The sequence below is a fragment of the Natator depressus genome, chromosome 3 (assembly GCF_965152275.1).
Source record: "Natator depressus isolate rNatDep1 chromosome 3, rNatDep2.hap1, whole genome shotgun sequence".
In the NCBI taxonomy this organism is placed as follows: domain Eukaryota; kingdom Metazoa; phylum Chordata; order Testudines; family Cheloniidae; genus Natator; species Natator depressus.
Window position 1 is genome coordinate 2,352,928 of NC_134236.1, and position 27,886 is coordinate 2,380,813.

At 43.3% G+C, this 27,886-nt stretch overlaps 1 protein-coding gene across 13 annotated transcripts in view; it reads right to left on the reverse strand.

Annotated features, from left to right (window-relative positions):
* DTNB (dystrobrevin beta) overlaps positions 1 to 27,886 on the reverse strand; it is a 383,895-nt gene that overhangs the window by 251,267 nt on the left and 104,742 nt on the right. For all 13 annotated transcript variants that reach the window (XM_074947300.1, XM_074947299.1, XM_074947308.1 and 10 more), the window contains one exon: positions 13,210 to 13,315. In XM_074947300.1, the coding sequence (XP_074803401.1) occupies positions 13,210 to 13,315 (106 nt within the window). The remainder of the gene's footprint in view (positions 1 to 13,209; positions 13,316 to 27,886) is intronic.

Below are 27,886 nucleotides of genomic sequence, written 5' to 3' on the forward strand. Positions count from 1 at the left end.
AAAACCAAAAGGTGACGGGAAATGATTTTGGTGACAGCATTTTGAATGGACAGCAGGGAGCAAGGTAAGTATCTACAAGATTGGAGAGGAGGAGGTTACAATAGTCAATATCCACTATTAGAGCATTGACAAGCAATTCAGTCATCAGAAAAAGAACATAAGAACAGCCATAGTGAGTCAGACCAAAGGTCCATCTAGCCCAGTATCCTGTCTTCCGACAGTGGCCAGTGCCAGGTACCCCAAAGGGAATGAACAAGACAGGGAATCATCAAGTGATCCATCCCCTGTCGCCCATTCCCAGCTTCTGGCAAACAGAGGCTAGGGACACCATCCCTGCCCATCCTGGCTAATAGCCATTGATGGATCTATCCTCCATGAACTTAACTAGTTCTTTTTTGAACCGTGTGTGACAAAGTGCCTCCTCTGCCTTGGTGGGTCCTGTGCTTATTGGCGGATTTTCTCGCCTCAGAGGTTCACGGCAGCCCTCAGTTTGGCCACTTTCGTGGCTCAAATCTGCTGTTCACTCAGTTAGCCTCATCACTGGCCAGCATGGGGAAAGGAAGAAGAACAATCCCTGCAGTCTCTGCTGATCCACCTAGTGGATCAGGGAACAGGCCAGAGACCTTCCCCTCTAGTGGAACCCACAGTCCAGGTCAACTCCTCCAGTATCAAGTAGGGAGTTGGAAGGATGGGGGGAACTCGGGCCCGCCCTCTACTCCGGGTTCCAGCCCAGGGCCCTGTGGATTGCAGCTGTCTACAGTGGCTCCTGTAACAGCTGCGTGACAGCTACAACTCCCTGGGCTACTTCTCCATGGCCTCCTCCCAACACCTTCTTTATTCTCACCACAGGACCTTCCTCCTGATGTCTGATGCTGCTTGTACTTCTCAGTCTTCCAGTAGTACGCCTTCTCACTCTCATCTTCTTGCGCCTCTTGCTCCCAGCTCCTCGCATGCACACCACAAACTGAAGTGAGCTCCTTTTTAAAACCCAGGTGCCCTGATTAGCCTGCCTGTCTTAATTGATTCTAGCAGCTTCTTGATTGGCTGCAGGTGTTCTAATCAGCCTGTCTGCCTTAATTGTTTCCAGAAAGTTCCTGATTGTTCTGGAAACTTCCCTGTTACCTTACCCAGGGGAAAGGGACCTACTTAACCTGGGGCTAATATATCGGCCTTCTATCACTCTCCTGTAGCCATCTGTCCTGACCCTGTCACCCCTGTTATAGTCTTGGCTTTCACAACATCCTCTGGCAAAGAGTTCCACAGATTGACTGTGTGTTGTGCGAAGAAATACTTTTTTGTTTGTTTTAAATCTGTTGCCTATTCAGACTTAATTAAGAAGAGAATGTTCAAGATTTTGGTGTGAGAACATTTTCTGGGGGACATCAGCATGTGGATGAAAGGCAGAAGTTTGAAACTATAGCTCAGATGGCAATGATGCTGAGAGAGAGAAGTGCTTTAACAACTTGCTGCTACAGTAACAATGACTGTCTTTCACATTTCTATTCTCAGATTGTCCTCCAAGACTTGACACCAACAGCTGTGGTTGTAAAAAGGACAATATATGGTAGGGGTGGCCAAACTTACTGACCCTTCAAGCCGCATATGACAATCTTCAGAAGTTCAAGAGCCAGGGCATGTCTGCTGGGGCTCAGGGCTTGAGTCCCGCAGTGGCATTGTGGGGCTAAGGGTTTGTGCCCTGTGGGGAGGGGGATCTCAGGGCTTCAGCTTTGAGGGAGGTCCCTGTCTGGACTTGGGGCTTCAGCGTTGCAGAAGGCGCCTGTCTGGGCTTGGAGTTTCAACCCCACTCCTGCTTAAGCCCCGAGCCCCAGCAGGTGCGCCCAGTGGGGTTGAAGCCCGAGACCCACTGCCCTGCTGAGAAGAAGCCCCTAGCCCCACCACACCACCGCAGGGCAGAAGCCCCGAGCTCTTCCCCTCCCTGCCAAGTCTGGGAGGAAGAGAATGGGAGAGTTTGAGGGGCTCCACAAGCCGCACTTCAACTGTAAAAGAGTTTAAGTTTGAGCACACCTGATATATGGCTATGAGACTTCATTCTATCCTGAAAGACTTGGGCTGGCCACACTGATCTACATCTACATTCATGACCTATGGATTTGATTACTTTAAAATAATATACCTAGGGAATGAAATTACTGACCCCAAAAATCTTCAGTTAATTAAAAATGTAGCTGCCAGCCTAATTAGCACCGCATGCCACCAAAAACCAATCAATCCTAGTGCTTCATTCCTTACAAGGTTTCATGTTAAACACTAAGTCAAGTTCAAAGCTTTGATTGTTAGTTTTCTTCATGCAAACAGCCCAGACTACAAAAGAGACAGCCTCACGCTTCACACCTGCTTTCCACTGGAACAACAGAGTTGTCATGAATGAGATTAGTGAGCACTAAAAACAAAGCTTTCTTTGTAGCTAGCCCAGGAATGAGGAACTCCTGGAACACATCAGAATGAACACAAAAACTCACTGTTATCAGAATGGAATGTAACACACCCTCCAAACTAGCTTCCACAATTGACCAGGTACACACACAAGCTAGGAAACTGACATCTTAAGTTTTTCTTTTAAAATCCTTGGAAGGCTCATCCTTGGACTAACTCTCCTGAGAGCTGGCTGGAGAAAATCTCAGAAAGATAGGTCTGAATTTGAATTTCAGTGAGAGTTCCTGCACATTTTTCAAGACAATGAATACGTCTTCCTAAGCTCTGCAAATGAGGCTTTTTGCTCCACGTTCCTCACATGTTCTTGTCAACTGCTGGAAATGGCCCACCTTGATTATCACTACAAAAGGTTTTTTCCCCCCAGCTCTCCTGCTGGCAATAGCTCACCTTACCTGATCACTCTTGTTACAGTGTGTATGGTAACACCCATTGTTTCATGTTCTCTGTGTATATAAATCTCCCCACTGTATTTTCCACTGCATGCATCCAATGAAGTGAGCTGTAGCTCACAAAAGCTTATGCTCAAATAAATTTGTTAGTCTCTAAGGAGCCACAAGTACTCCTTTTCATCTTGTAGGGTTTATCCACCATCTCCCCAAATAGATGATGGCCTTTGGAGGGCAAGTGGAAAAAAACAGCTGCATACCTTCTTGTAACTGCTTTTCTTTGAGAGATGTTGCATATGTCCATTACCCTGTAGATGTGTGCACACCTCATGACCTGGTGCTGGAGTGGGCAGCCCCACCCATGGCCAAGATCTTTGTGAGCCAACTAAGGATATAAAGGGCAGAGTCACCCCACTCCTCCTTCAGTTCCTTTACACTGGAACCCAATGATAGACTCCAACACATCAGGGAAGAATGGTGGGTCACGTAGTGGACATATGAAAGATCTCGAAGAACAACAGTTACAGGATGGTAAGTAACCATTTTTTCTTCAAGTGCCTGCATTATGGTATAGAGAATGTCCAAGCTGTTACCGCAGGAGGAGGGGCTCAGAGGCTCATAGAAAGAGGGACTGTAGGACTACCTTGCCTAGATCTGCATCTTCCCTCAAGTTTCAGAGTGCGTATGGTCTAGTGAAAATTTGAACTGAGGACCATGTTGCTGCTCTACATACGTCCATAACAGGGATGTGTGCCAGAAATGCAGTTGAGGTAGAATATGCTCTGAGCAAAGGTGCTATGAGTCTATAAGGAGATATTACTCCTTTAGCAGCATAAGCCATTACGATGCAGTTAGTGATCCATTTCAAGAGCCTGTGTTGTGACTGGATGATGCCTCACTCGTTCTGCATATAACAAGAACAGCTAGGAAGAAACCTGCAATGGCTTTATCCTGTCCAAGTAAAAAGCCAACATATGCCAAACACTCAGGGTATGGAGTTTTCTCTCATACCTGTTCACATGAGACTTTGGAAAGAAAACTAGCAGACAGATTGGGTTAGGTGGAAGTCAGATACCACTGTAGAGAGGAACTTCCAAGGAGCCTAAGCTAGACTTTGTCCTTGTGAAGAACGTGTAAAGGTGGATCAGTGACCAATGCGTTCGGTTCACCTACCATCTTGGCAAAGGTGACAGCCACTTAAAATACTACCTTCACTAATAGGTGTAGAAAGGAGCACAGTGCTAAAGACTGTGAAAGAGGGTCCATAAGCACAGACAACTCCAAATTCAGATTCCACAAAGGTGTTGGGTCTCAGACTTCTGGAAATAATCTGTTTAGAGCTTTCAGGAATCTGGTCATGATGGAGTGAGTAAAAATAGTCCTGCCCCTTATATGAGGATGAAAAGCCAAAGTGGCCTTCAGATACACCTTAAGAGAGCTGAGCATCAGACCCAACTCCTTAAGGTACCAAAGATTATCCAGGATTGTCTGAATGCTGGTCTGAGTTGGGGACGCATTTTGGGAGGCTGTCCAGATGGAAAAATGCTTTTATTTACTCAAGTAAGTAGCTCTAGTGGAAAGTTTTCTCCTGTTAAGGAGAACGTTCTGGACAGCCACTGACCAATGCATTTCCTCCATACTCAGCCACCAGTGAATGATGCTGTGGGGCTCAGCCCTTAGGGATTTGGAGGCAGCACTCGCTGTGGGTTGTGCCTCAGGATGCCCTTTGTCACTGGAAACAGTAAGAGTTCCTGAGTGGACAGTTTGCAGAGGTCTCAACACCACATCTGCCTTGATGAGGCTGCAGCTATAAGGACCAATCTGCCATGATCTTTCTTGAGCTTGATAATGACCCTGGGAATCAGGGACACAGGTGGGAGTGCATAAAGGAGGTCCTTGTCCCATGGACAAAGGAAAGTGCCTGATAGGGATCAGGTGGCTGTGACCTACCCTGGAACAAAACTGGGCACACTTCCTATTCTGCTTTAGCAAAGCTTTATCAAAGCTTTTGATACGGTCTCCCACAGTATTCTTACCAGCAAGTTAAAAAAGTATGGGCTGGATGAATGGACAATAAGGCAGATAGAAAGCTGGCTAGATTGTCGACCTCAACGGGTAGTGATCAACAGCTCAATGTCTAGTTGGCAGCCGGTATCAAGCGAAGTGCCCCAGGGGTCGGTCCTGTGGCCGGTTTTGTTCAACATCTTTATTAATGATCTGGATGATTGGATGAATTGCACCCTCAGCAAGTTCTCAGATCACACTAAGCTGGGGGGAGAGGTAGATATGCTAGAGGGTAGGGATAGGGTCCAGAGTGACCTAGACAAATTGGAGGATTGGGCCAAAATAAATCTGATGAGGTTCAACAAGGACAAGTGCAGAGTTCTGCATTTAGGAAGGAAGAATCCCATGCACCGCTACAGGCTGGGGACTGACTGGCTAAGCAGCAGTTCTGCAGAAAAGGACCTTGGGATTACAATGAATGAGAAGCTGAATATGAGTCCGCAATGTGCCCTTGTTGCCAAGAAGGCGAATGGCATATTGGGCTGTATTTGTAGGAGCATTGCCAGCAGACCGAGGGAAGTGATTATTCCCCTCTATTCGGCACTGGTGTGGCCACACCTGGAGTACTCTGTCCAGATTTGGTCCCCCCACTACAGAAGGGATGTGGACAAATTGGAGAGAGTTCAGTGGAGGGCAATGAAAATTATTAGGAGACTGGGGCACATGACTTACGAGGAGAGGCTGAGGGAACTGCGGTTATTTAGTCTGCAGAAGAGAAGCGTGAGGAGGGGATTTGATAGCAGCCTTCAAATACCTGAAAGGGGGTTCCAAAGAGGATGGAGCTAGGCTGTTCTCAGCGGTGGCAGATGACAGAACAAGAAGTAATAGTCTGAAGTTGCAGTGGGGGAGGTGTAGGTTGGATATTCAGAAACACTATTTCACTAGGAGGGTGGTGAAGCACTGGAATGGGTTACCTAGGGAGGTGGTGGAATCTCCAACCTCAGAGGTTTTTAAGGCCCGCTTGACAAAGCCATGGCTGGGATGATTTAGTTGGTTTTGGCCCTGCTTTGAGCAGGGGATTGGACTAGATGACCTCCTGAGGTCTCTTCCAACCCGAATATTCTATGATTCTATGAAAATTCATTCCATGAGAGGATCCACCTATCTATGTGAAGCATAGGAATAGCCGGTTGGTCCTAGACTGGTGAAGTTGATACTCTTCGGACCTGCTAAACAGGACATCAAGCATGTTCCATGAACTGTGCATTTCCTGCTCCTCTTAGGAAGGGTAGTAACTACCATTTTCATCAGGAACTTTCTTCTGATTTGGTGAGAGAGGTAAAGTCTAGTTTTCCACAAAATGGGGCTATGCTGACAGGGCTGCAATATTTGGTTGGAAAACTACCTGAGCAGTTCACAAGAGTAGAGGAGTGACCAGTTAACAAATAATTGGGAATACATTCTTCCCCCAGGACTTTTCCCTGGATTAAATATCACTACTAAATTAATCTTCTTTGCAAAGGAACAGGTCAGATATATTTTATTGTCTGCATCATCTTTTAAAGATAAATCCAAAGAAACAAGTTAGTCAGTTAATTTGCTGAAGTTCATATACAATTAATTTGTTAGGTGCCTACAATATAGGCACAGATAAAGACATGATCCCTGTTCCAAGGAGTTTACAATCTATTAAAATCTTTCTGAAAATATAAATACCTAGCTAGGGTGACAGGACAGTCAAGTGTAAAAAGGAGAAAAATAACTTTTCACATTACTAGGGTATGCTTTCCTACATTTCTTCCTCTTTTACAGAGGGAAGGAGGGAAGTAGAATGTAGGAATTTCTTCCACTTGGATTTACAATGGCTTCTTCTTCAGTCAAAACTCTATTTTCTTTCATGGATCTTATTTCTACAGAAATCTAACAAAATGGATTAGAAGGCCTACTGAATGGCATACTATTCGTATTATATTGCACATCTCCTCAAAAACTGAAGCATGTCTCTCAAAAGTGATGTCGTAGGTGTCTTTAGGATAGCGTTACTGATTAAAGAAAACTTGATCTGATGCCTTGTGAGAGAAGAGAATTTCTCTTACCTGTAAGTGGTATTTCTCCAATGGAATAAACTCAATCCACAACTTAATGGATTTTTGTTTATCTCACACAACAGCCACCACAGGCAACCAAGGAAAGTACACAATGGTGCCAATCCAGGTGTCCTCGAGCTTCTCTCAAGTACCCCAGCTGCATCTGCCATATTACTTAACTAGAATACTTACAAATTACAAAGACAACGAGCATCTGATTGGAAGGTAAAGTTAGCCAACAAAGGTGCTCCACTCTGATAAGGTGCAATCAAAAAGAAACTTTTTATAGTATTGGCAATCAGTGAATGGGTCCAGAACTAGAAAAAAAACATTAACTAGATACTCACAAACGCTATCCAAGAATGAAAAATTACAGAGTTAAAATAATAGAAGCAAAGAATGAGAATCAACCAAAACAAACAAAAAAACCACAAAACATGGGTCACTGTGGATTGAGCTCATTTCATCTGAGAAACACCATTTACAGGTTAGAAAAATTGTCTATTCCTTGTGTGAATAAGCTTAGTCCACAATTTAATGGGATCTTTATAACAATCTTATAACCACAACAAAAAGAGAGGTATTGGATTATTTTTCAAGCATTGAAATTAGAACTACTCTAGTGAAGACTGCTTTGGGGGAGGTATGTACATAAATGTAAGTACAAATACCAAGCTTATAGCTTCACAAATCTATTCTAAAGAAATATTTCTCAACCTGTGAGGTAACAGCACCTCTAAGCAATTCCAGACCCACAGTGAGCAGGGTTTACCCTAGGCAAAGAGAAGTTACTTACCAGCAACTGTTCTTCAAAAGTCAGTCACATATGTGAACTCACACATGTATATATGCTGCCCCTTGGCAATAAGCTGCAGAACCTTCTTCAAAGCCAAGCCCAGGGAGGGTGTGTGTGCAAATACCCGTTTGTGACATTGACTTTCAAGACTATGAGAGTGTACACATACTGTCTGGAGTAAGGCCCTGCGGCTGTGCCTGCTCAGTACTCCTGACATCCTAACGAGCCAGCTACACTGCCTGACGGACCGCCCTGCCTGACTGGCTGAGGAAGCTAGCACGCCAGTTCTTAAACTCAGCAGCAGCAGCTCACGGGCTGTTCAATACACATGCCCACAGACTCTCTGCCTCCCTGTGCTTCTTTCTCACCAAGCCCTGCTCCTGCTCTGCTCCCCTCCAGCTCCTGCCCTGCACCCAGTCTTGTTTCCATCCTGCCCCAGCCTCGTTCCTGCCTCAGAACCAGCCTTCATCCTGCCTTCCCTAACTCCGGGTAATCCAGTTCCGAGCTTTGGCTCTGATTCCTGACTGTGACTCTGTTGGTGACCCTTGGCATTGACATTTAGACTCTGACTCTAGTTATGACCTTTACCTCTGTTTCCTGGTACTGGCCCTGTCTTGACTCCTGGCTCTGGCTTTCAGACTCCAACTGCTGGGCCTGACTCCTACTCCAACTATTAGGCCTGACCGCCTATGACCCAGTCTCCGGACATATACATCCCACCACTACCCACAAATGCATCAGTTTGTTCTCCTGAACTGCAGTGCGCCGATCACACACAAAACTCCAAGGCAAAGGAGGACAGGAAGCGTGAATACATGAAGGCAATTCTTAAAGAACAAGTTACTAGTGAGTAACCTCTCTCTTCTTCAAGGGACTCTTTGTATTCCACTTGGGGAAAACTAGTGATCAGTACTGCCTGGGTGGAAGGTGGGTGAGGAGTTCATAACAACATATGGATGGTAGCACTACCCTGACAAATAAAGCATTGGAGTATGATGCTAAGCCTAAAGAAAAGCAGTTGGTGAAAGTATGCACTGAACTTTAAGTTCCTTCTCTGCTGATTTCAGTATTAGAAAGTGCCTAAGACATGCCACAGAAGCTGCAATGGCTCTATTCAAATGGGTCCTTAACCCTGTAGGCCCTGGTAACTTAGCTATGTTGTAACAAAGTTCTACACAAGCCTTAACTCATTTAGATATCTCTGTGTTGACTGGTTCTCTTTAACAGCTTTCTCTATATGCTACAAGTAGCCTATTAATCTTTTTAATGGGCTTTGTATTCTTGGTATCCAAAGTGTGGAGATATATTTCCCATGGGTGAGAACAATGACTGGGAAACAACTAAAGGAGGGAAATATACTGGCTAAGGCCATTAGAGCTTGGAGCTCACTGACTCTTCTTGCTGACGTGATCATAGCCAACAAGAATGGTGTTTTAGGGAAGTGTTCCTGGAAGGTCGAGACAGAGTCTGCTTCAGCTTGATTTGCACCAAATCTAGATCCCAGGAAGGAGGTGGTTTTCTTACTCAGGGTAAAGCATTAGCAAGTCTTTTTAGGAATCTGGCTATTGTTGGATGGGAAAATACCATTTTGTCCTGCACAGGGTGGCAGTGGGCTGAGATAGCAGCCAGGTGTATATTAATGCTGTTAGTGAGAGTCCTTGCAACTTAACATTAAACAGTCCGATATTGTACGAATTCCTGTTTGAGTCAGGGTAAGATTCTTGCTACTGGACCACATGGAGAATCTTTTCCTTTTTTGGAGATAGCACTTCGTAGTGGACTTCATCCTTGTCCAGAGCAAGCCTGATCAGTGACCATCACAATAGGTTATTATCCAGGCCAACAGGCAAGGTGTCCCTGGGTTGATATGAAGAATTTGGCTGTTCCTCTGAGGCAGGAGGTCCATCTGGAGACAGTGCAAGTGGAAAAGGAGATTCTTTGGAGAACTTTAGGAGCTCTGTATTCCAGTGTTGTCTTGGCCATGCTAGGGCCATATGAATCACGGTTCTGTCTCTCTATCGTTGGTAACACTGGGAAGGAGTGGGATTGGAGTCTTCCACTGCAATCCAGAAGAAATCATCTGAAAATGACTTTCCAGTCTTTGCTTGATTACTTCACACTTTCTCTGGAGGTGAAGAGATCCATTTATGACTTTCTTCTCCTGAATATGGAGATGGTTACTCACTGTTTCAAGAATCATTCAAGTTCATAGAATCATAAAAGTGTATGACTGGAATGGACCTCAATAGGTATTCTAATCCAGTCCTCTGCACTCAAGGCAGGACTAAGTAATAACTAGATGATTCCTGATTCTGGACTTTCTCCAATTTGTCCATATTGTTCCTGAAGTGTGGTGCCCAGAACTGGACACAGTATTTCAGCTCAGGCCTAATCAGCACAGAGTAGAGTGGAAGAATTACTTCTCATGTCTTGCTTATAACACTCCTGCTATGATGTTTGCATTTTTTTGCAACAGTGTTACCCTGTTGACTCATATTTAGCTAGTGATCTACTATGACCCCCAGATCCCTTTCTGCAGTACTCCTTTCTAGGCAGTCATTTCCAATTTTGTATGTGTGTAACTGATTGTTCCTTCCTAAGTGGCGTACTTTGCATTTGTCCTTATTGAATTTCATCCTGTTTACTTCAGACCATTTCATCTGTTTGTTCATATCATTTTTAATTTTAATCCTATCCTTCAAAGCACTTTCAACCCCTCCCAGCTTGGTATCGTCTGCAAACATTAAAAGTGTACTCTTTATGCCATTACCGAAATCTTCTTCGCTGGTTTGAGGCATCTTCTAGGATGCTTTGGTGAGAAGTGTACCAACATGATGCTTCTCACAAGTCAGTAGGCTGACCAGCATTCAGCATCTCTCAAAGAGCAGATGATGTACACATCTTTAATGTCTTTAGACTATACAATTACATAGTCCAGCATGCGCTACTGTTTTTACCTAGGATGCATCCATGTTGTCTTAGCCTGTTGGAAGACAGTTTTGGTAATAGTGAGATTAAACTCGGTACACTTGGGGAGAAGCAGTTGGCCATTGGAGTTTGACCTTCCAATGCTGTGATGGCCTAGTACCTTCTTCCATGTATCTGAGTCAGCTCCCACATGAGCACTAAAATCTCCAAGGACAATGAGTTTGGCACTCCTCTGATGACCCTGCTGAGATCTTCATAAAACACCTCCTTGATCTCAGTGTATGAGTCATTTTCAGTGCAGTCACTGATAATGGTGGCGTACTGGTGTCTATGTGGAGCACTATAAGTCAGTCATTGACTCTCTTGGGGAGCAAGTCAAGCTTGTGAGCAATGTTGGACCATATGGCGAACCCTACCTCTGACTGTCTTGGAGGGCAGTGATGTCTATCTTATACCTCTTCAGTGTTTTGGCAACAAGAGCTGTCCTTCATTCCAGTCTTTGCTCATTGTCAAGAAGAGTTCTGACATTCCATGAACCAAACTGTCAGTCTGAATCTCTGTTTTATTTTGACCACTGAGTTGAATGATCAGCCAGGAGTAGTAGGTACAGAAATGGCAGGCTGTGTTTAGGATTCCTTTTCAGTTCCCTTTCCCCAGATTGGGGAGAGGAATGCTGTGCCTAAAAAAGGCCTACTCTATCACCTAAGGTGGATAAGAACTCCTTATCTATCCTGATCTATGGAGAATGACCATCACCCTAAGGCCACCTGTGTGAAGAGTTGTAAATAAGGACGGCCAGCAGCATCCTCGGTCTGGCCCAGTCACCACAGGACTTTGGTAAGTTTATTAGGTTAAATAAGAATGAGTTGAATGAATTGGGTGTGCACACATCTATAGTCTGTGTACAATATGCTTGTAATACTATTGCCCTGTCGTCACTCACTACTCCCCCATTTATTTCACCCATCTGTGATATCTTGTCTTAGAAAAAGATCATCAGATTTTTGGGGAAGGACTTCTGTATAGTGTCTAGAACAATTGGGCCCTGACTTGGTTGGGGCCTCTAGGTGCTACAAGCACCTTCAGGTGCTTTTACAACAGGTGAATGACATCTCTCATGGTTACTTATTCCATTAAATGTGTGTGCGCATCTATTTATTACATACACACACATATTGTGGAGAAGACAATGGTTTTATGAATAGAGAAAAGCACAGAGAAAGGCACAAAGTTGGGAGAGGGAGAAAAACAAATAGGGCATCGAGGCTGGCATTCTTGGTAAAGCAGAGTGGGTGGGGTAATGTGAAATAAGAGAAGAGTTGAGACATAGGCAAGGGCAAAGTCTGCAGGGTCTTGAATGACACACTAAGAAGTTTGAATTTGATATTGTGAACAAGGCACATCCACTGGAAACATTCAGAGAAGGGGATGATGTGGTCCATTTGACAGGCATGGAAGATAATTTTAGCTGCAGGATTTTGGAAAGACTAGAGTACAACAGATATGGGTTGCAGGAAGACTTAAGTGGACGACAACTTAGCAATCAAGGCAAAAAGTTATTGGGGTGGGGACAAGCAGTCTAGCTGCTGAGACAGGCAAAGTGATATGGTTTTTAATATGTTGAGGAAAAATTGGGAAGATTTGATCATACCTAGGAAGCAACAAGAAAAGAAGAGGGAGAAATTGATTACCCAAGATTCTGCCGCCCCCCCCCCCCGCAAAAAAAGAAGGGTTTGGGTTAAGTCCTTGGTGAACCACTGGGTCCACAGAAGATGACTGTCTCAAAAGTGGAAATTGTGATCTCTGAGACTGGAGGATGTTATGCCTCACAGAATGTGCTGACATATCTAGCATGGCAATCAAAGACCAGGTTGCACGCAGTGCCTCAACACAAGAAGTATTTTTGTTGTCCTTTTAGCCTTCTCCAGTTTTTCAAAGCCTAATCACTTCTCAGAGAAATACCTTCTTGTGTAGGTATAACTGGGAACTTGTAGCTAAGAAAAGCACTGGATGTGGATGGAGAGAGGTGTTGTTCACAGTAGGAGGCAGAAAGGGACTGGTGCACTCATGAGACACTCAGCAAGGACACCTGAATTGGCACCCAAAAATCTTCCATATCATTAATTGATAATACTTGTTAAAGTGCGGCGTAAATGAAAATCCTTTAAAAGTTGTCGACTGAGCTTGTTCATTTGCAGAAATGGTTTTTTCTGAAGGTTATATTTTTTTATTTTAAATCCTGTGTTGTGAATGATGTTAAAATCCAAATTAAAAAGAAGTTTAAAATAATAGGATTGTTCTAGATTATTGCTTAATTTTCTGTGTAGTTATAGGGTCTCGTTTTCAGAAGGGATGAGCAACTACAATTCACACTGAAGTCAGTGGGATCTGTGGGTGTTTAGCTCCTCTGAGAATTAGTCCCTGACTGCTCGGGGACTAACACCATACAGTGGGAACAATCAGAGAAAGCAAACACTAAGATCCAATGTCTGGAAAAGATCATATATACACTTTTCTGAACAGAAATTTCAGACATAATAAATATTTAACTTACCATTTTCAACATGTGCAAGTCTGTGCATGAGAGGTAGCCACACAAGGCACTGAGGGGGTGGATCAATCATCAGTGTGTCTAAAAACATATTTAGCATTATCTTTTTCTGTAAAAGAAACAAAAACATGACTCACTTTCAAAAGAAAACTGCATTCTTTGTAATTATCTCCATCCTATGCATCTGAAGAAGTGAGGTTTTTACCCACGAAAGCTTATGCTCAAATATATCTGTTAGTCTTTAAGGTGCCACTGGACTCCTTGTTGTTTTTGTGGATACAGACTAACACGGCCTGATACTTGACTCCATCCTATGGTTTCTTTAGTGTTAAATTTACTGAGTACCAACAATGTATTACATATTGTAAAGGACAGATACAATCACTCTTCCTCCCCAAGGAATTTTCAATCTTAATTGACAGTACATCACAAACAAGATAGTACATACTACACACACAATTTATCAATAAATACATAACACAAAGGTAAATTCAAAGGGGGTGAGTATGTAGTTAGTACTTTGCGAGTTACAGCTGAAAGGGTTTACAAAAAAGTGCTTTAAAAGAGGGATTCAAATTCAAAGAGGGAAGATTGTTTAGTGAACTAAGGGAGGATGTTCCAAGCACATGGTACAATACTGAAAAAAAGTACAAAGGAAAGGAGGAATCAAAAGGAGTATTTAGGCATTAGCCATATGGCAAACAAGGGAAAGAGGAGAAATGAGAACAAACAGGTAAAGGCAGAATTGTACTAAAATTTGAAAAAGTGGGCAAGGAAATGGATTTTAAATTAAGAGATTTAGGGAAGGAAATGAGTGAAATTAATTTTCAAGCACAGAACAGTCTCTCCGGACCTAGACCCATGCTTCTCATGATCTCAGACAAATTGGCAAGGAAAGAAGGAAGAATGATTGATAGAATATTGATAAAAATGCATACCAATGAGATTTGTCAGGAAGAAAAGCTAAGGAAACTATGGCTACAAGGAAAAAATATTTAACTAGATAACTTCTTAAACAGTCTTCTTCCACTTTCAGAGGAGGAAACAAGAACTGTGGAAGGCCAGCCACACCCTCTACTTTTTGGGAAGCAAATCCCTTGCTCTGGCAGGTGATCTGTGGGATAAAAACCACTGTTCAGACAGCCTCTCTCTTCTTGCCTCCCTATACATTGGTGGTGCATCAAAGGGCCACCATGACAGAGATTAAAGAAGATGGTGGCAGCCCTGCATACAGCAGTGAAGCAAAAAAGGCCAAAGCCCTGTTTTCCAGGAGGAAGAAAACTGCCCACAATTCTCCCGCGCAGCAACCACCCCATGACTGAAGCACTCTTTTTGGAGAAGCATGCTATGTCCAATTCACCTATATCTTTTTGGAATTGGGGGAGGAAGATGTATGTGTCTGCCTTCTCTTCCTAATGAGTACAAAATCATAGAAAGAAAGGGCTGGAAGGGACATTGAGAGGCCATCTATTCAAGCCCCCTATGCTAAGGTAGGATGAAGTATGCCTACATCATCCCTGACAGGTGTTTGTCCACCTGTTCTTATAAACTTCCAATGACAGGGATTCCACAACCTCCCTTGGAAGCCTTTTCCAGTAGTTTTTCCTTAATATCTAACCTAAACCTCCCTTGCTACAGATTAAGCCCATTACTTCTTGTAACTACCTTCACTGGACATGAGGACAACTGATCACCATCCTCTTTGCAACACCTTTTAACATATCTGAAGACTTATCAGGTCCTTAACTCAGTTTTCTCTTCTGAAGACAATATACTCAATTTTTTTAATAACCTTTCCTCACAGGTCAGGATTCTAAATCTTTTATCATTTTTGTTGGACACCTCTGGACTCGCTCCAATTTGTCCACATCTTTCTTAAAGAGTGCCACACAGAACTGGACACAGCATTCCAGCTGAGATGTCGCCAGTGCCGAGGAGAGTGGGACAATTACCTCTTCTATCTCACATAAGACACTCCTGTTAATACTCCCCAGAAGATTAACCTTTTTCACAACTGCATCACATTGTTGACTCCTATTCAACTCATGATCCATTATAACCCCCAAATCCTTTTCAATAGTATTACTAACTCGTCTATTATATATTTTGTAGTTCTGCATTTGATTTTTCCTTCCTCAGTATAGTACTTTGCATGGCTCTTTATTGGATTTCATCTTGTTGATTTCAGACCAATTCTCCAATTTGTCAAGATTGTTTTGAGTTCTAATCCTGTCCTTCAAAGTTTGGTGTCATTCACAAGTTTCACAGGCATACTCTCCAGTCCATAATCTAACTCATTAATGAAAATATTGAATAGTACCTGACCCAAGACAGAACCCTGCAGGATCCCACTAGATATATTCTCTTAGGTTGACAGTAAACCATTGATCATTGTTCTTTGATTATAGTCTTTCAACCAGTCTCAGGGAACTAGAGGGTAGTCACAATTACCTGTACTGATCACCATTAACGCAGGGCTTTAGGAGTGCTTGATCCTGCTCCTTTCAGTTGCTATAGGATGCCCTGTGCCTAATCATCTTACCCTGCAGCTGAAGAACTTCTCTTCAATAGCCAGGCTGCCTGCTGCTGCCATGAGGGAGTCCCAAGAGAACTCATTCTCAGTCATCACAGCAGGAACAGTCACATTCTTCTTAGGAGAGAAGACGTGCCTGGAGACCCCTAATCTCCCCCCAAAAGTGTAAAAGTCCTTATTAGACTATTACTGATAATGCACAATGAACCTCTTTTTTTATACAATATGAGAAGCAGAGATACTGAGAAGTTAGTTTCTTTAAGGCATTGGTGTGAGGCCAAGAAAAATCCTTAAATATACTAAACAGACCTTCTGGTGTATAAGGAGTGTCAAGCTGTCTGGAGTGGTTCAAGAGCATGAGTGCCAACCTCAGGCAGACTATGACGAAGCAGGGCACAAAGCCCAAATTGCTTGTGAGTTCTATACTTAGATTTCACCAAGCAAGTATAAAGTGTGAACTCCTCAAGCACTGTAACAGCCTTAACACGGGAGTCCCAGACAGTCCTCTTGGGTACTCTGGGCTATCTTGCCATTCAGGTAAGCTTGCCTTTGTGATAGTATCACCATAATATTCAGGTTATTCCCAGGTCAATTGCACCTTAGATCTCCCAAGACAGACACTTGTAGCCAATTCTATAAAAAAGATTTATTAACTAAGAAAAAGAAATCAGTTATTTACAGTATTAAAGCAGGTAAACATACAAACACAAATGAGTTACAATCTTGAGTTTCAAAGGGTAATAGAAGCTTCTGTAATATAGAGCTTGCTTATGTCCTTCAGGGCTAACCCAGGACAAGCACTGGGGATCTTTTGCTTATGCTTAGTAATCCTTGACCCTCAGATTCCAAGCATCATAAACATACAGTTTTTTCCTTGTTAGGGATTTTTATTCACTTCCCACAAAGATCAAGCTGATGGGATGAATCGAAATGCATGTCTCCTCTTCATGGGTGTGGGGTGAGCCTTTTGAGTTTTGGAATCTTTTGTCCTTTGGTGTTTCACAATGATTTGTCTGGTGTCTATGGGCCTTCTTTTGTTGGGCAGGAGGTAACATCTACTGTTGCAAAACTAGTATTTCAAATGTGGTAATGCTTCTCTCCTGACTAGTGGTTTACTGTTTCAGAGCAAAAACAACGAGGAGTCCGGTGGCACCTTAAAGACTAACAGATTTATTTGGGCATAAGCTTTTGTGGGTAAAAAACCCACTTCTTCAGTTTTAGAGCAAACACTCAAATATTACCTTATAACATGGGACACAGATATTAAAAGTGAGATTAATGCATGCAGCAACTTATAAGCATTTCATAAAGTCTAAACACTAAACACATTCTTATAAATCTAATACCTGTTTTAACAATACTAACACACAAGTAAGTCAGACTTGTTTCCAGCTATGTATTGGTCAGTGTGCATTTGAGGCCTAGGGGCCTTGCATGAGCTGGCACCTGGTCTGCCAGCATCATAAGGAGTTCACATCTTTTACCTCTGGTTTTATCACTTACCATACATAATGTGTGAGTGTGTGTGTAGAACTATTACAGTCACAAAGAACCATCATACCAACAATGCTGAATGGCACTTGGAGAAAACAGAAGTTAATCAACAATTTCTCTGATAATTTTACATTATTGTTGGCAGTGTTTTGACTGGCAATTGAATAATTTCTTATGGTGAAGAAAAAAGTGCTGGATAGCTTCACCCTTGTCCTGAGATTCAGGAAATGAATGGTCCTTCAAGGCTTCTGATTTTGAACAGCTGTCCTGCCCTATCCTCTTCCTCATGTGTATTAAACACTGCCTGAAATTCATGTCAGCAGTTATTCAGGATGCAAGAGATCCAAACAAAAAGTCATTCTTTGTACAAGCCATCAGTGCAGGGATTTCTAAATCCATGCAGAGAACAGGATAACATCTGTTTCTGATAACACGCACAATGGGCTAGGCATTGCCAAACATGGACGTTTCAGTCCCCGTCCTGAGGCGCTTACAATTAAAAGACAAAAGTAAGTATTATGGTAACTGGCCATGGTACTATAATGCTGAAGTAACTAAGTGAATTACATTTTTGGGGGGGGATTGGAGGTAGGATGCACAGATTAGTGCCACAAACTCATGGTTATCAGCTAGCTACTTGCAGGTATCTCATTAGAAGTGGGTCCTTGCAGAGAAAATTGAATGAAAGGGTAGTGGCCTTTAAGCAGAAATCTCCTCTTGATGGAACAGAGATGGACATGAGAAAGGACTGAAGGGTCCAGTGAATTTTGTCTGCTGCCAAACTATCAGACCCAAGAGGCCATGGTAACGGCCTCACCCAAGATGTGGAGATTCAGCAGACAGTCAGGAGTTGTTTCCCAGGGTTTGATCACCATTACTGACAGTAGAAGGGTGAGAGATCCTGGACAGTGCGGGGACAGGCTCCCAGACAAATGATCTCTGCCAATTCAAGAAAGACAGACAGACTGGAGAACTGTGATGGCACACGCAAGTGATTATGGGCAGACAAACTTTCTGGTTTTGATCAAGGGATCAGGGTGGATAAAAATAGATGATTTTTAAAAAACTAAAAATGGGACTTTATTTAAATGCAGATTTTTTAAAATCAAATACCTGTGTATTTTTAAAAATAAGTCTGTTTAAGATTAAATTTGAAATTATGACAACTGATATTAAGGTGTAAAATTAGTAGAGGTATGACATCTTATTTTAAAGGTCAGCTCACTCTTTATAAATATGCCACCTTGTCTCCATGGAATGTTGTACAGGAACGCTGAGCCATGAGTGCCTGAAGCTCATTTCCTCTTTTGGTTGAAGTGATAGCAAGTAGGAAGGCAATTTACAGAGGGACGTAGTTGAAGGAGCATTCAGAAAGAGGGTCTATGAATCTCAGGAGGATGATACTGAGGTCCCAGGCAGGAGAGGGTCCTCTGACTGGTGGGCAAATATGTTTTAGTTCTTTAAGAAACTTTGATATAGTGAAGTGGTTCTCAAACTTTTGTACTGGTGATCCCTTTCACATAGCAAGCCTCTGAGTGCGACCCCCCTTATAAATTAAAAACACTTTTTTATATATTGAACACCTTTATAAATGGTGTGGAAAAAGGGGAGTTTGGGGTGGAGGCTGACAGCTTGCGACCCCCTGAGGGGTCCTGACCCCCAGTTTGAGAACTCCCGATATAGCGGATCTGATGGGGAAAACCAACCCTACACAGAGCCAGTAAAGCTTAATGAGTTGCTACACGTGCACTCACTGTTAGGTAATGAGGGGGAAGTTAAAAAGAGAAGAAGGACCACTCAGCAACCAGCTGACCAGCTTGACCTCACTCTCCTCACACTTTTTAGGTTCTGTACTCCTTTCCAAATAATGTAATCTACTGCGTACCCCCATCTGAGATAGGGTCTTAATATATCTGTGAAAACAGGAAAAAAAGGTCTGTGAGGGCTAACATGATGCGTTGTCCGCCATTACAGGATTTTTCTGGCATACCCCCTGATGAGAGCTTGCGTACCCCTATGGGTACGTGTACCCCAGTTTGAAAACCACTGAGTTAGGCATTTAGCTGGTGTTTTATCTTTTTATTTCCTTGGTAACCAATTCTGATTTTATGCTTCATTACTTGTAGTCACTTAAAATTTATCTTTCTGTAGTTAATAAACTTGTTTTATCTTAAACAGTGTGTTTGGATTAAAATGTCTGGGAGATTCCATTTGGGATTACAAAGATGGTGCATATCATTTTCCATTGATGAAACAACAGACTTTATATGAGCTTGTTTTGTCCAGTAGTGTGCTGGGCAATACAAGATGCACATTTCTTGGGGGGACGTCTGGGACTCGAGAATCTGCTGCTGTTCTTCTGCAATGTAATTTATAAATGGCTAGCTAATAGCACTCAATACTGTGTAGCTGGGAGCACGTTGCATGCTGGAGGTTGTATGTTAACGGGCCAGGAGTGGCTGTTCATCAGTAAAGCAGTGTAAAAGGCATCCCAGAAAGGAGAAATGAAGAGAGACAGCTATTCAGCAGTTCACATTGTCACAATAACACAATCCAATGGCTGGAAGTTGAAGCGAGACAAATGAGGCATAAATGTGTAATGGTGAGTCTAATTAACCATTGGAACAGTAACCAAGGAGAGGAGATTGTGGAACTGATGCCACAGTAATGTCTTTCTGGGTTAGGAATTGCTGTGGTGCCATAGGTAGTGGTGCTGAGGGTAGTATTACGGTAGACGGATGTCCATTTGACTTGTGCATCGACTTCATCAGCACCAGAGGCAGCTGCGTGACCGGTGCCGTCTCGGTTGCCGGTGCCGTTGTGGTAGGCGCCATGGAGGAAACATGGCTGGATCTATGTCTCGACTCCTTGGCTTTCGGCTCCGCAGCACAGCTGGTGCCAGAGGTGCCGGGAGAGTCATATGTACTGACTCTCGGGGCTGTCAGCACCGATGGTAGAGATCTTGCAGGGGACCACTTCTTTTTGTGTGACTCCCTCTGCGGAGAACTCAAGGCTCTCTTCCTCTTCTCAAGAGAGGATGGAGCCGTGCTCTTTGCTGGTTCAGACTCTGTGAGCGAGCACTTGGTGGAGGACTTTTGGTCATCCTTGTCAGATCCTGGGTGGAGTGACTTCTCCATAAGGATCATCTTAAGGAGGAGATCTTAGTCATGACGGACTCTTGCCTTCAAGTTGTTGCAGTGAGTGCACTTAGATGATATGTGTGCTTCACCAAGGCAACTCATGCACAGAGAAGGTCTGTCGGACCTTGGCATCACCTTGTGGCAGGAGTCGCATCTCTTAAAACCAGGGGAGCCTGGCATGAATATTGAAAGTTCATGTACCTGAGGGAGACAAAACTAAAATATATGTTTTTTAAAACACTAACAACTATCTAATTAACTATACTAAACTGGAAGAGAATATATCTAACAAGTATTTCTATCTGTTTAACTATACGAAGAGGAGAAGATGTCATACTGTTCTGAGCTCTGTCTTCAGCCGAGGACGGTTGAGAAGGAACTGAGGAGTTCGGGCCATGAGCGCACAGACCGAGACTCCAATGATCACGAGACAGCTGCTACACACGTGCAGCCCAACCAGGCACTGTTATCGAAAATCTCCAATCAACGGCGCCGGGATGCACCGTCATCTGAAGTGAAGTGGAGCACCCACAGGGACAGCACTCGAAGAAGAATCAATATCTCTAGCTAGTAGTAATTCCCCTGTAAAGGAAAGCCAACCCCTCTGTTGGCCAAGTACACCAGGTGATTGAGAATCCAAGTCTATAGTTGATACAGATTCCTCAGCAAGTCTACAGTTGATACAGAACCTCAGCACTTCTTGGTAGATGAGGCTTCCCTGGGTCCTGCCTGTAAGAGGGGGACAAGAACCCAGTGAGCCAGGCCCAGACATCACCAGTGGAGGAAGGGCATACTACTTTCATAGTATTTACTCCAAAAGGGTCAAATGAGCTATCTAAGGACACTTACATCATATTGGTCCTCCCTCAATCACTGTATGACTTATGCGTGGGTATTATTTAAGAAACTGTATTTATGTGCTGCAAATGTGTTTTAGAATCTGTGCCCAGGCATGGCTGGCAAGCTGGTTTTGCCAGTCAAAGGAAGTGGAGTCACCAACCTCAGTTCATATATAAATCAGGCATTGCAAAGCCAAACCAAAGGAGGCCCCATTTACATGTGAACGTTACCAGGAAAAACAGGTCAACTGGGAAGACATGAAACAAACAGGTTTCAGAGTAACAGCCGTGTTAGTCTGTATTCGCAAAAAGAAAAGGAGTACTTGTGGCACCTTAGAGACTAACCAATTTATTTGAGCATGAGCTTTCGTGAGCTACAGCTCACTTCATCGGATGCATCCGATGAAGTGAGCTGTAGCTCACGGAAGCTCATGCTCAAATAAATTGGTTAGTCTCTAAGGTGCCACAAGTACTCCTTTTCTTTTTATGAAACAGACAGACATTCCAGGAAGGAAAACACAGGGCGTCAACCTGACTCTGGGGACAAAAACAACAGACTTTTGGTTATAAGAGAAAAGCAAAAGGATGCCTGTTTTATCCTGCACTTGCTCAGGTAACCAGGCAGTGTGGTTATACCCATGAAAACAGAACTCAACCAACCTTGGTTGAAATGCTGCAAGAAAGGGCTTACATGAGAAATTGGTTTAGATAAGATTAGCATAGAATCATAGGACAGGAAGGGACTTTGAGAGGTCATCTAGGTCATCTCATAGCAGGACTAAGTATTATCTAGACCAGGGGTTGGCAACCTTTGGCACCCAGCCCGTCAGGGTAAAGCTGCTGGCAGGCTGGGCTGGTTTGTTTATCTGGAGCGTCCACAGTCATGGAGCCCCGCAGCTCCCACTGGCTGCAGTTCGCTGTTCCCACTGGCTGCAGTTCGCTGTTCCCGACCAATGGGAGCTGCGGGAAGCAATGCGGACTGAGAAACTGGGCTGATCTAAACCATTCCTGACAGGTGTTTGTCTAGCCTGCTCTTAAATATCTCCAATGATGGAGATTCCACAACCTCCCTCGGCAATTTATTCCAGTGCTTAACCACTCTGATAGGTAGGAAGATTTTCCTAATGTCCAACCTAAACCTCCCTTGCAGCAATTTAAGCCCATTGCTTCTTGTCCTATCCTCAGAGGTTAAGAAAAACAATTTTTCTCCCTTCTCCTTGTAACAACCTTTTACGTACTTAAAAACTGTTATGTCCCCTCTCAGTCTGCTCTTCTCCAGACTAAACAAACCCAGTTTTTTCAATCTTCCCTCATAGGTCATGTTTTCTAGACCTTGAATCATTTTTGTCACTCTTCTCTGGACTCTCTCAGATTTGTCCCCATCTTTCCTGAAATGTGGCGCCCAGAACTGGACACAATACTCCAGCTGAGACCTAATCAGCACAGAGTAGAGCATCCTGCATCCTAATCAGCACAGAGTAGAGCATCCTGCATCCCACACACCAACCCCCTGTCCCAGCCCCTTCCTGCACCCTATACCCCTCAGCCCCAGGCCAGAGCCAACTCCTACACCCCAAACCCTTGTGTCTTGCTTACAACACTCCTACTAATATATCCCAGAACGATATTCGCTTTTTTTGCAACAGTGTTACACCATTCACTCATATTTAGCTTGTGGTCCACTATGACCCCCAGATCCCTTTCTGCAGTACTCTTTCATAGGCAGTCATTTCCCATTTGGTTAGTGTGCAACTGGTTTGAATTTCACCCTATTTACTTCAGACAATTTCTCCAGTTTGTCCAGAGCATTTTGAATTTTAATCCTAATCTCCAAAGCACTTGCAACCCCTCCCAGCTTGGTATCATCCGCAAACTTCATAAGTGTACTCTCTATGCCATTATCTAAATCACTGATGAATATATTGAACAGAACCAGACTCAGAACTGATCCCTGCGGGACCCCACTCATCATGTCCTTCCAGCATGACTGTGAATCACTGATAACTACTCTCTGGGAACGGTTTTCCAACCAGTTTTGCACCCACCTTATAGTAGCTCTGTCAAGGTTCCTCCCCCACTCTGAACTCTAGGGTACAGATGTGGGGACCTGCATGAAAACCTCCTAAGCTTACTTTTACCAGCTTAGGTTAAAACTTCCCCAAGGTACAAATTAATTTTATCCTTTGTCCTTGGAATATCCACTGCCACCACCAAACTCTAACTGGGTTTACTGGGAAACGTAGTTTGGACACGTCTTTCCCCCCAAAATCCTCCCAACCCTTGCACCCCACTTCCTGGGAAAGGTTTGGTAAAAATCCTCACCAATTTGCATAGGTGACCACAGACCCAAACCCTTGGATCTGAGAACAATGAAAAAGCATTCAGTTTTCTTACAAGAAGACTTTTAATAGAAATAGAAGTAAATAGAAATAAAGGAATCACCTCTGTAAAATCAGGATGGTAGATACCTTACAGGGTAATTAGATTCAAAACATAGAGAATCCCTCTAGGCAAAACCTTAAGTTACAAAAAAGACACACAGACAGAAACAGTCATTCTATTCAGCACAATTCTTTTCTCAGCCATTTAAAGAAATCATAATCTAACACATACCTAGCTAGATTACTTACTAAAAGTTCTAAGACTCCATTCCTGGTCTATCCCCGGCAAAAGCAGCATATAGACAGCCACAGACCCTTTGTTTCTCTCTCTCCTCCCAGCTTTTGAAAGTATCTTGTCTCCTCATTGGTCATTTTGGTCAGGTGCCAGCGAGGTTACCTTTAGCTTCTTAACCCTTTACAGGTGAGAGGATTTTTCCTCTGGCCAGGAGGGATTTTAAAGGGGTTTACCCTTCCCTTTATATTTATGACAAGCTCCATCTAGGTTCCATTTCCCTAGTTTGTTTATGAGAAGGTCATGTGAGACAATATCAAAAGCTTTACTAAAGTCAAGATATACCACATCTACCGCTTCCCCCTCGCCCCCCATCCACAAGTCTTGTTACCCTGTCAAACAAAGCTATCAGGTTGGTTTGACACGATTCGTTCTTGACAAATCCATGCTGACTGCTACTTATCACATTATCTTCTAGGTATTTTCAAATTGGTTGCTTAATTATTTGCTCCATTATCTTTGGGTACAGAAGTTAAGTTGACTGGTCTGTAATTCCCTGGGTTGTCCTTGTCTCCCTTTTTATAGATGGGCACTACACTTGCCCTTTTCCAGTCTTCTGGAATCTCTCCTGTCTTCCTTGACTTTTCAAAGATAATCGTTAATGGCTCAGATATCTCCTCAGTGAGCTCCTTGAGTATTCTAGGATGCATTTCATCAGGCCCTGGTGACTTGAAGACATCTAATTTATCCAAGTAATTTTTAACTTGTTCTTTTCCTATTTTAGCCTCTTCTGATCCTACCTTATTTTCACTGGTATTCATTTTGTTAGACGTCCAATCACCACCAACCTTCTTGGTGAAAACCAAAAGAAAGAAGTCATAAAGCACCTCTGCCATTTCCACATTTTCTGTTACTGTTTTTCCCCCTTCATTAAGTAACGGTCCTACCCCATCCTTGGTCTTCCTCTTGCTTCTAATGTATTTGTAGAATGTTTTCTTGTTACCCTTTATGTCTCTAGCTAGTTTGATCAGTTTTGTGCCTTGGCCTCTCTAATTTTGTCCCTACATACTTGTGTTGTTTATATTCATCCTTTGTAATCTGACCTAGTTTCCACTTTCTGTAGGACTCTTTTTTGATTTTTAGATCATTGAAGATCTCCTGGTTAAGCGAGGGTGGTCTCTTGCCATACTTCCTATCTTTCCTATGCATGTTAAAGTTAAGTGTGTTATACTTTTGTTATATATGTTACCTGTTATTCTTATTACCTGTGCTCACTATCTTTTAGTGTTTCCCTTAGTTAACAAACTTCCATTTGATTTTACTATAGATTACAGTTCTGTGTTGTTATATTGGAGCTGATGCTTAGCGGAATCAAACAAGGTGGGTGGGTGGGTGTGTGCGCGTGTACCCTATTCCCTTGGGAGTAGTGAACCTGGTAATTACTGTGAATGTCCAGCGACAGGGACCAGATGCTACAGGGAATGCTTTGGAGTGGCTCTGGAGTTGGGGTGCCCCTATTTTTAACCTGCAAGGCAAAGTACGGGCTGATAGAGCCTTGGGGAGTGTGCTTGAGTGGCTGAAGGGCTGGCAGGAGCAGGGACTTGACATCCAGCTACCACAAGAAACTCCCTCATGCTGGAGGCAGGGGAGTAAGTAGGTGACTCGCAAACCCCCCAAAAGTGTCACACTCTTATCACAAAAATGTCTTTGATCAAACTATGCATAAGCCTTCTTTCTGAAGCAGTGAATTTAATCTGGCACTAGAATTGTGCCAAGTCCCCTTTTTGCCTCAGTAAAGACAGTGCCCATTATTTTTATTAAATGGCAAAAAACTTAATTAGCGCAGAATTAAGGTTGCCCCGTGGTAGCTCTTGTCCTTCCAGAATGTCAATTTCAGCAAAACTCAAATTTATGAAAACCAGAAAATACAGAGTTAAGGTACACAGCTATGTAACCTTACCTCTGCCTCCCTGGAGCTGGCAATAGCCACTGGGAATCATCTGCGTACACTCCAGCTGCCTTCACTGTGTTAGCTGTAGCTTTATTGAATGGTGAAGGAATAAGTAGAGCTGTGATTATGATCTCTGCGGAGGGCTGTAGCCTAGGAGTCAAGGGATGAGCTCTCCCTGACCCTCTGTGTGTGTGTGTATCAAATGAAAGAACTGCATGTGTGCTTTGGGAGATCCGGTATGTCTCATTTCATCACTGTGTTGTATAAGCTGTGTCACTGACAGGGCACAGGGATTTTCCTGCCATGGGGATTGTCAGCAGTTAGGTGGGAGATGAGTGTGGGTTGTGAGTTTAAGGAATGGTAAGTGAAAGTAGAGTGTTTGATGGTACTGTGTGCGGAAGGGTGAAGGGGTCATAAGAAGGTTGAAGGAGTTGTAAAATGTAGTAGATACACTATTCTTTCTGTGGAGTAAGCGAAGTGTGAGAGTTTAAGGAGCTCTTGTTCAATACAGGGCAAAGGCAGAGAGAGTATGCGCTGTTATGGGCACCACTCAAAGAGGGCATAGTGAGGTTGCATGGGTGTGTATCTTAATTCTGTATTTCCTGGTTTTCACAGGTTTCAGTTTTGCTGAAATTGACATTCTGGAAAGGCACAAGCTGTATCTAGGCAACCTTAAAACTGCATTAACAAAGTTTTTGCCATTTAATTTCCTAGTGTTTCTAGCAGAAAGAAAAGTTGTTGGTAGACATTAGGGGTCACTGAGGCAGTTGTAATTATCATGTATGTGTGTAGTTCAGATGCTCCTGAGAATAGGTATTTGATAATAACTAGTGTTTACATTGCACTTTTCATCAGTAGATCTCAAGAAGGGAAATATTGTTATTCTCCCTTACGGATAGGGAAACTGAGGCACACAGAGGTGAAGTGACTTGGCCAAAGTGACCCAGCACTCCAGTGGCAGAGCTGAGAATAGAGCCCAGGTTTTCTAAGTCCCAGTCTACTGTTCGCTCCTCTAAGCCACTCCATTGCTATGTGATTCCAAAGTGCCCTCCTGCCCCCTGTACTCTTTTTTGCAGTGGGAAGAGGATAATGGTTGTGCCTTGAAATATCTGCAGTGTTTAGTTGCTAACAGAGTTGGTGAGAGAAATCTCAGACATAGTCTATGTCCCAAAAACTTGACAGTTTTATTACAAGTTACAGTAACTTAAAGTATTCAAAAGAAGACTGGTGTTTCTCTCTCCTCACCCCGTCTCCCAACTATTCCCTACAACATACAGCCCTCCCGCCACCGCCTCCAGCTCACCCTGCCCTTCCCATCCCATTAAGCCATTAGCATTTTAGAAGCCTGGTGTGAAACAAAAAATAAACACACTGGTAGACGCTGAATTTTCATAAGCTTTTTTCCCCCCCAGAGGTCTGTATCTCAGAAACCTCTTGCTCAAATAACCCCAAATTTGGCTCACTAATCCTAACTCCCACTGTCATAAAGCACAGCAAATTTCAAGACAATCTCAGTACCCATACAGGTATTGGAATTTAGAAAAATCATCCTTTAAATAGAAATGTTTTCTCAATCTTAATTGTGGAAGAGTTGGTCTTCCTCTGTAATACAGCATGAAGTTAATCATCAGTAACCGCCTTACTATATCCAGATCCCCAACAATCCTGAAAGCGTAACAGGCTCTGAGAGGTGTGAAGCAGCCCATTCATCTCAGTGTGATTGTCTCAACTGAATGAGAACACCCCATGGAGATAAATACAGCCTAAAACAATAGGTCTGACACAGAGGTTCTCAAACTATGGGGGTATACCTCCCTATGGAGATGCCAGTTGCCTGTCTTTTGGCCAGCGGGATAGCACTGCTGGAGCAGTCTGGACCATTGCTCTGGCACCTGCACGCTGACTCTTCAGAAATAAAAATCTGCGTCAGCTTGCACTTCAGCCCCTCTCCCATCTAGGCTCGCACCTGACTGATGCCTGCTACACTACATACCCTGTGCCCCTGCTGTTTGAAACGCTGTACTGGAGTCCAGCCCTTCTACTGAGAAAGGAACTGAGGGCTGTTCACCCAACACTGTCCTATGTACCCTTGCTATGAGGGGCACAAGGA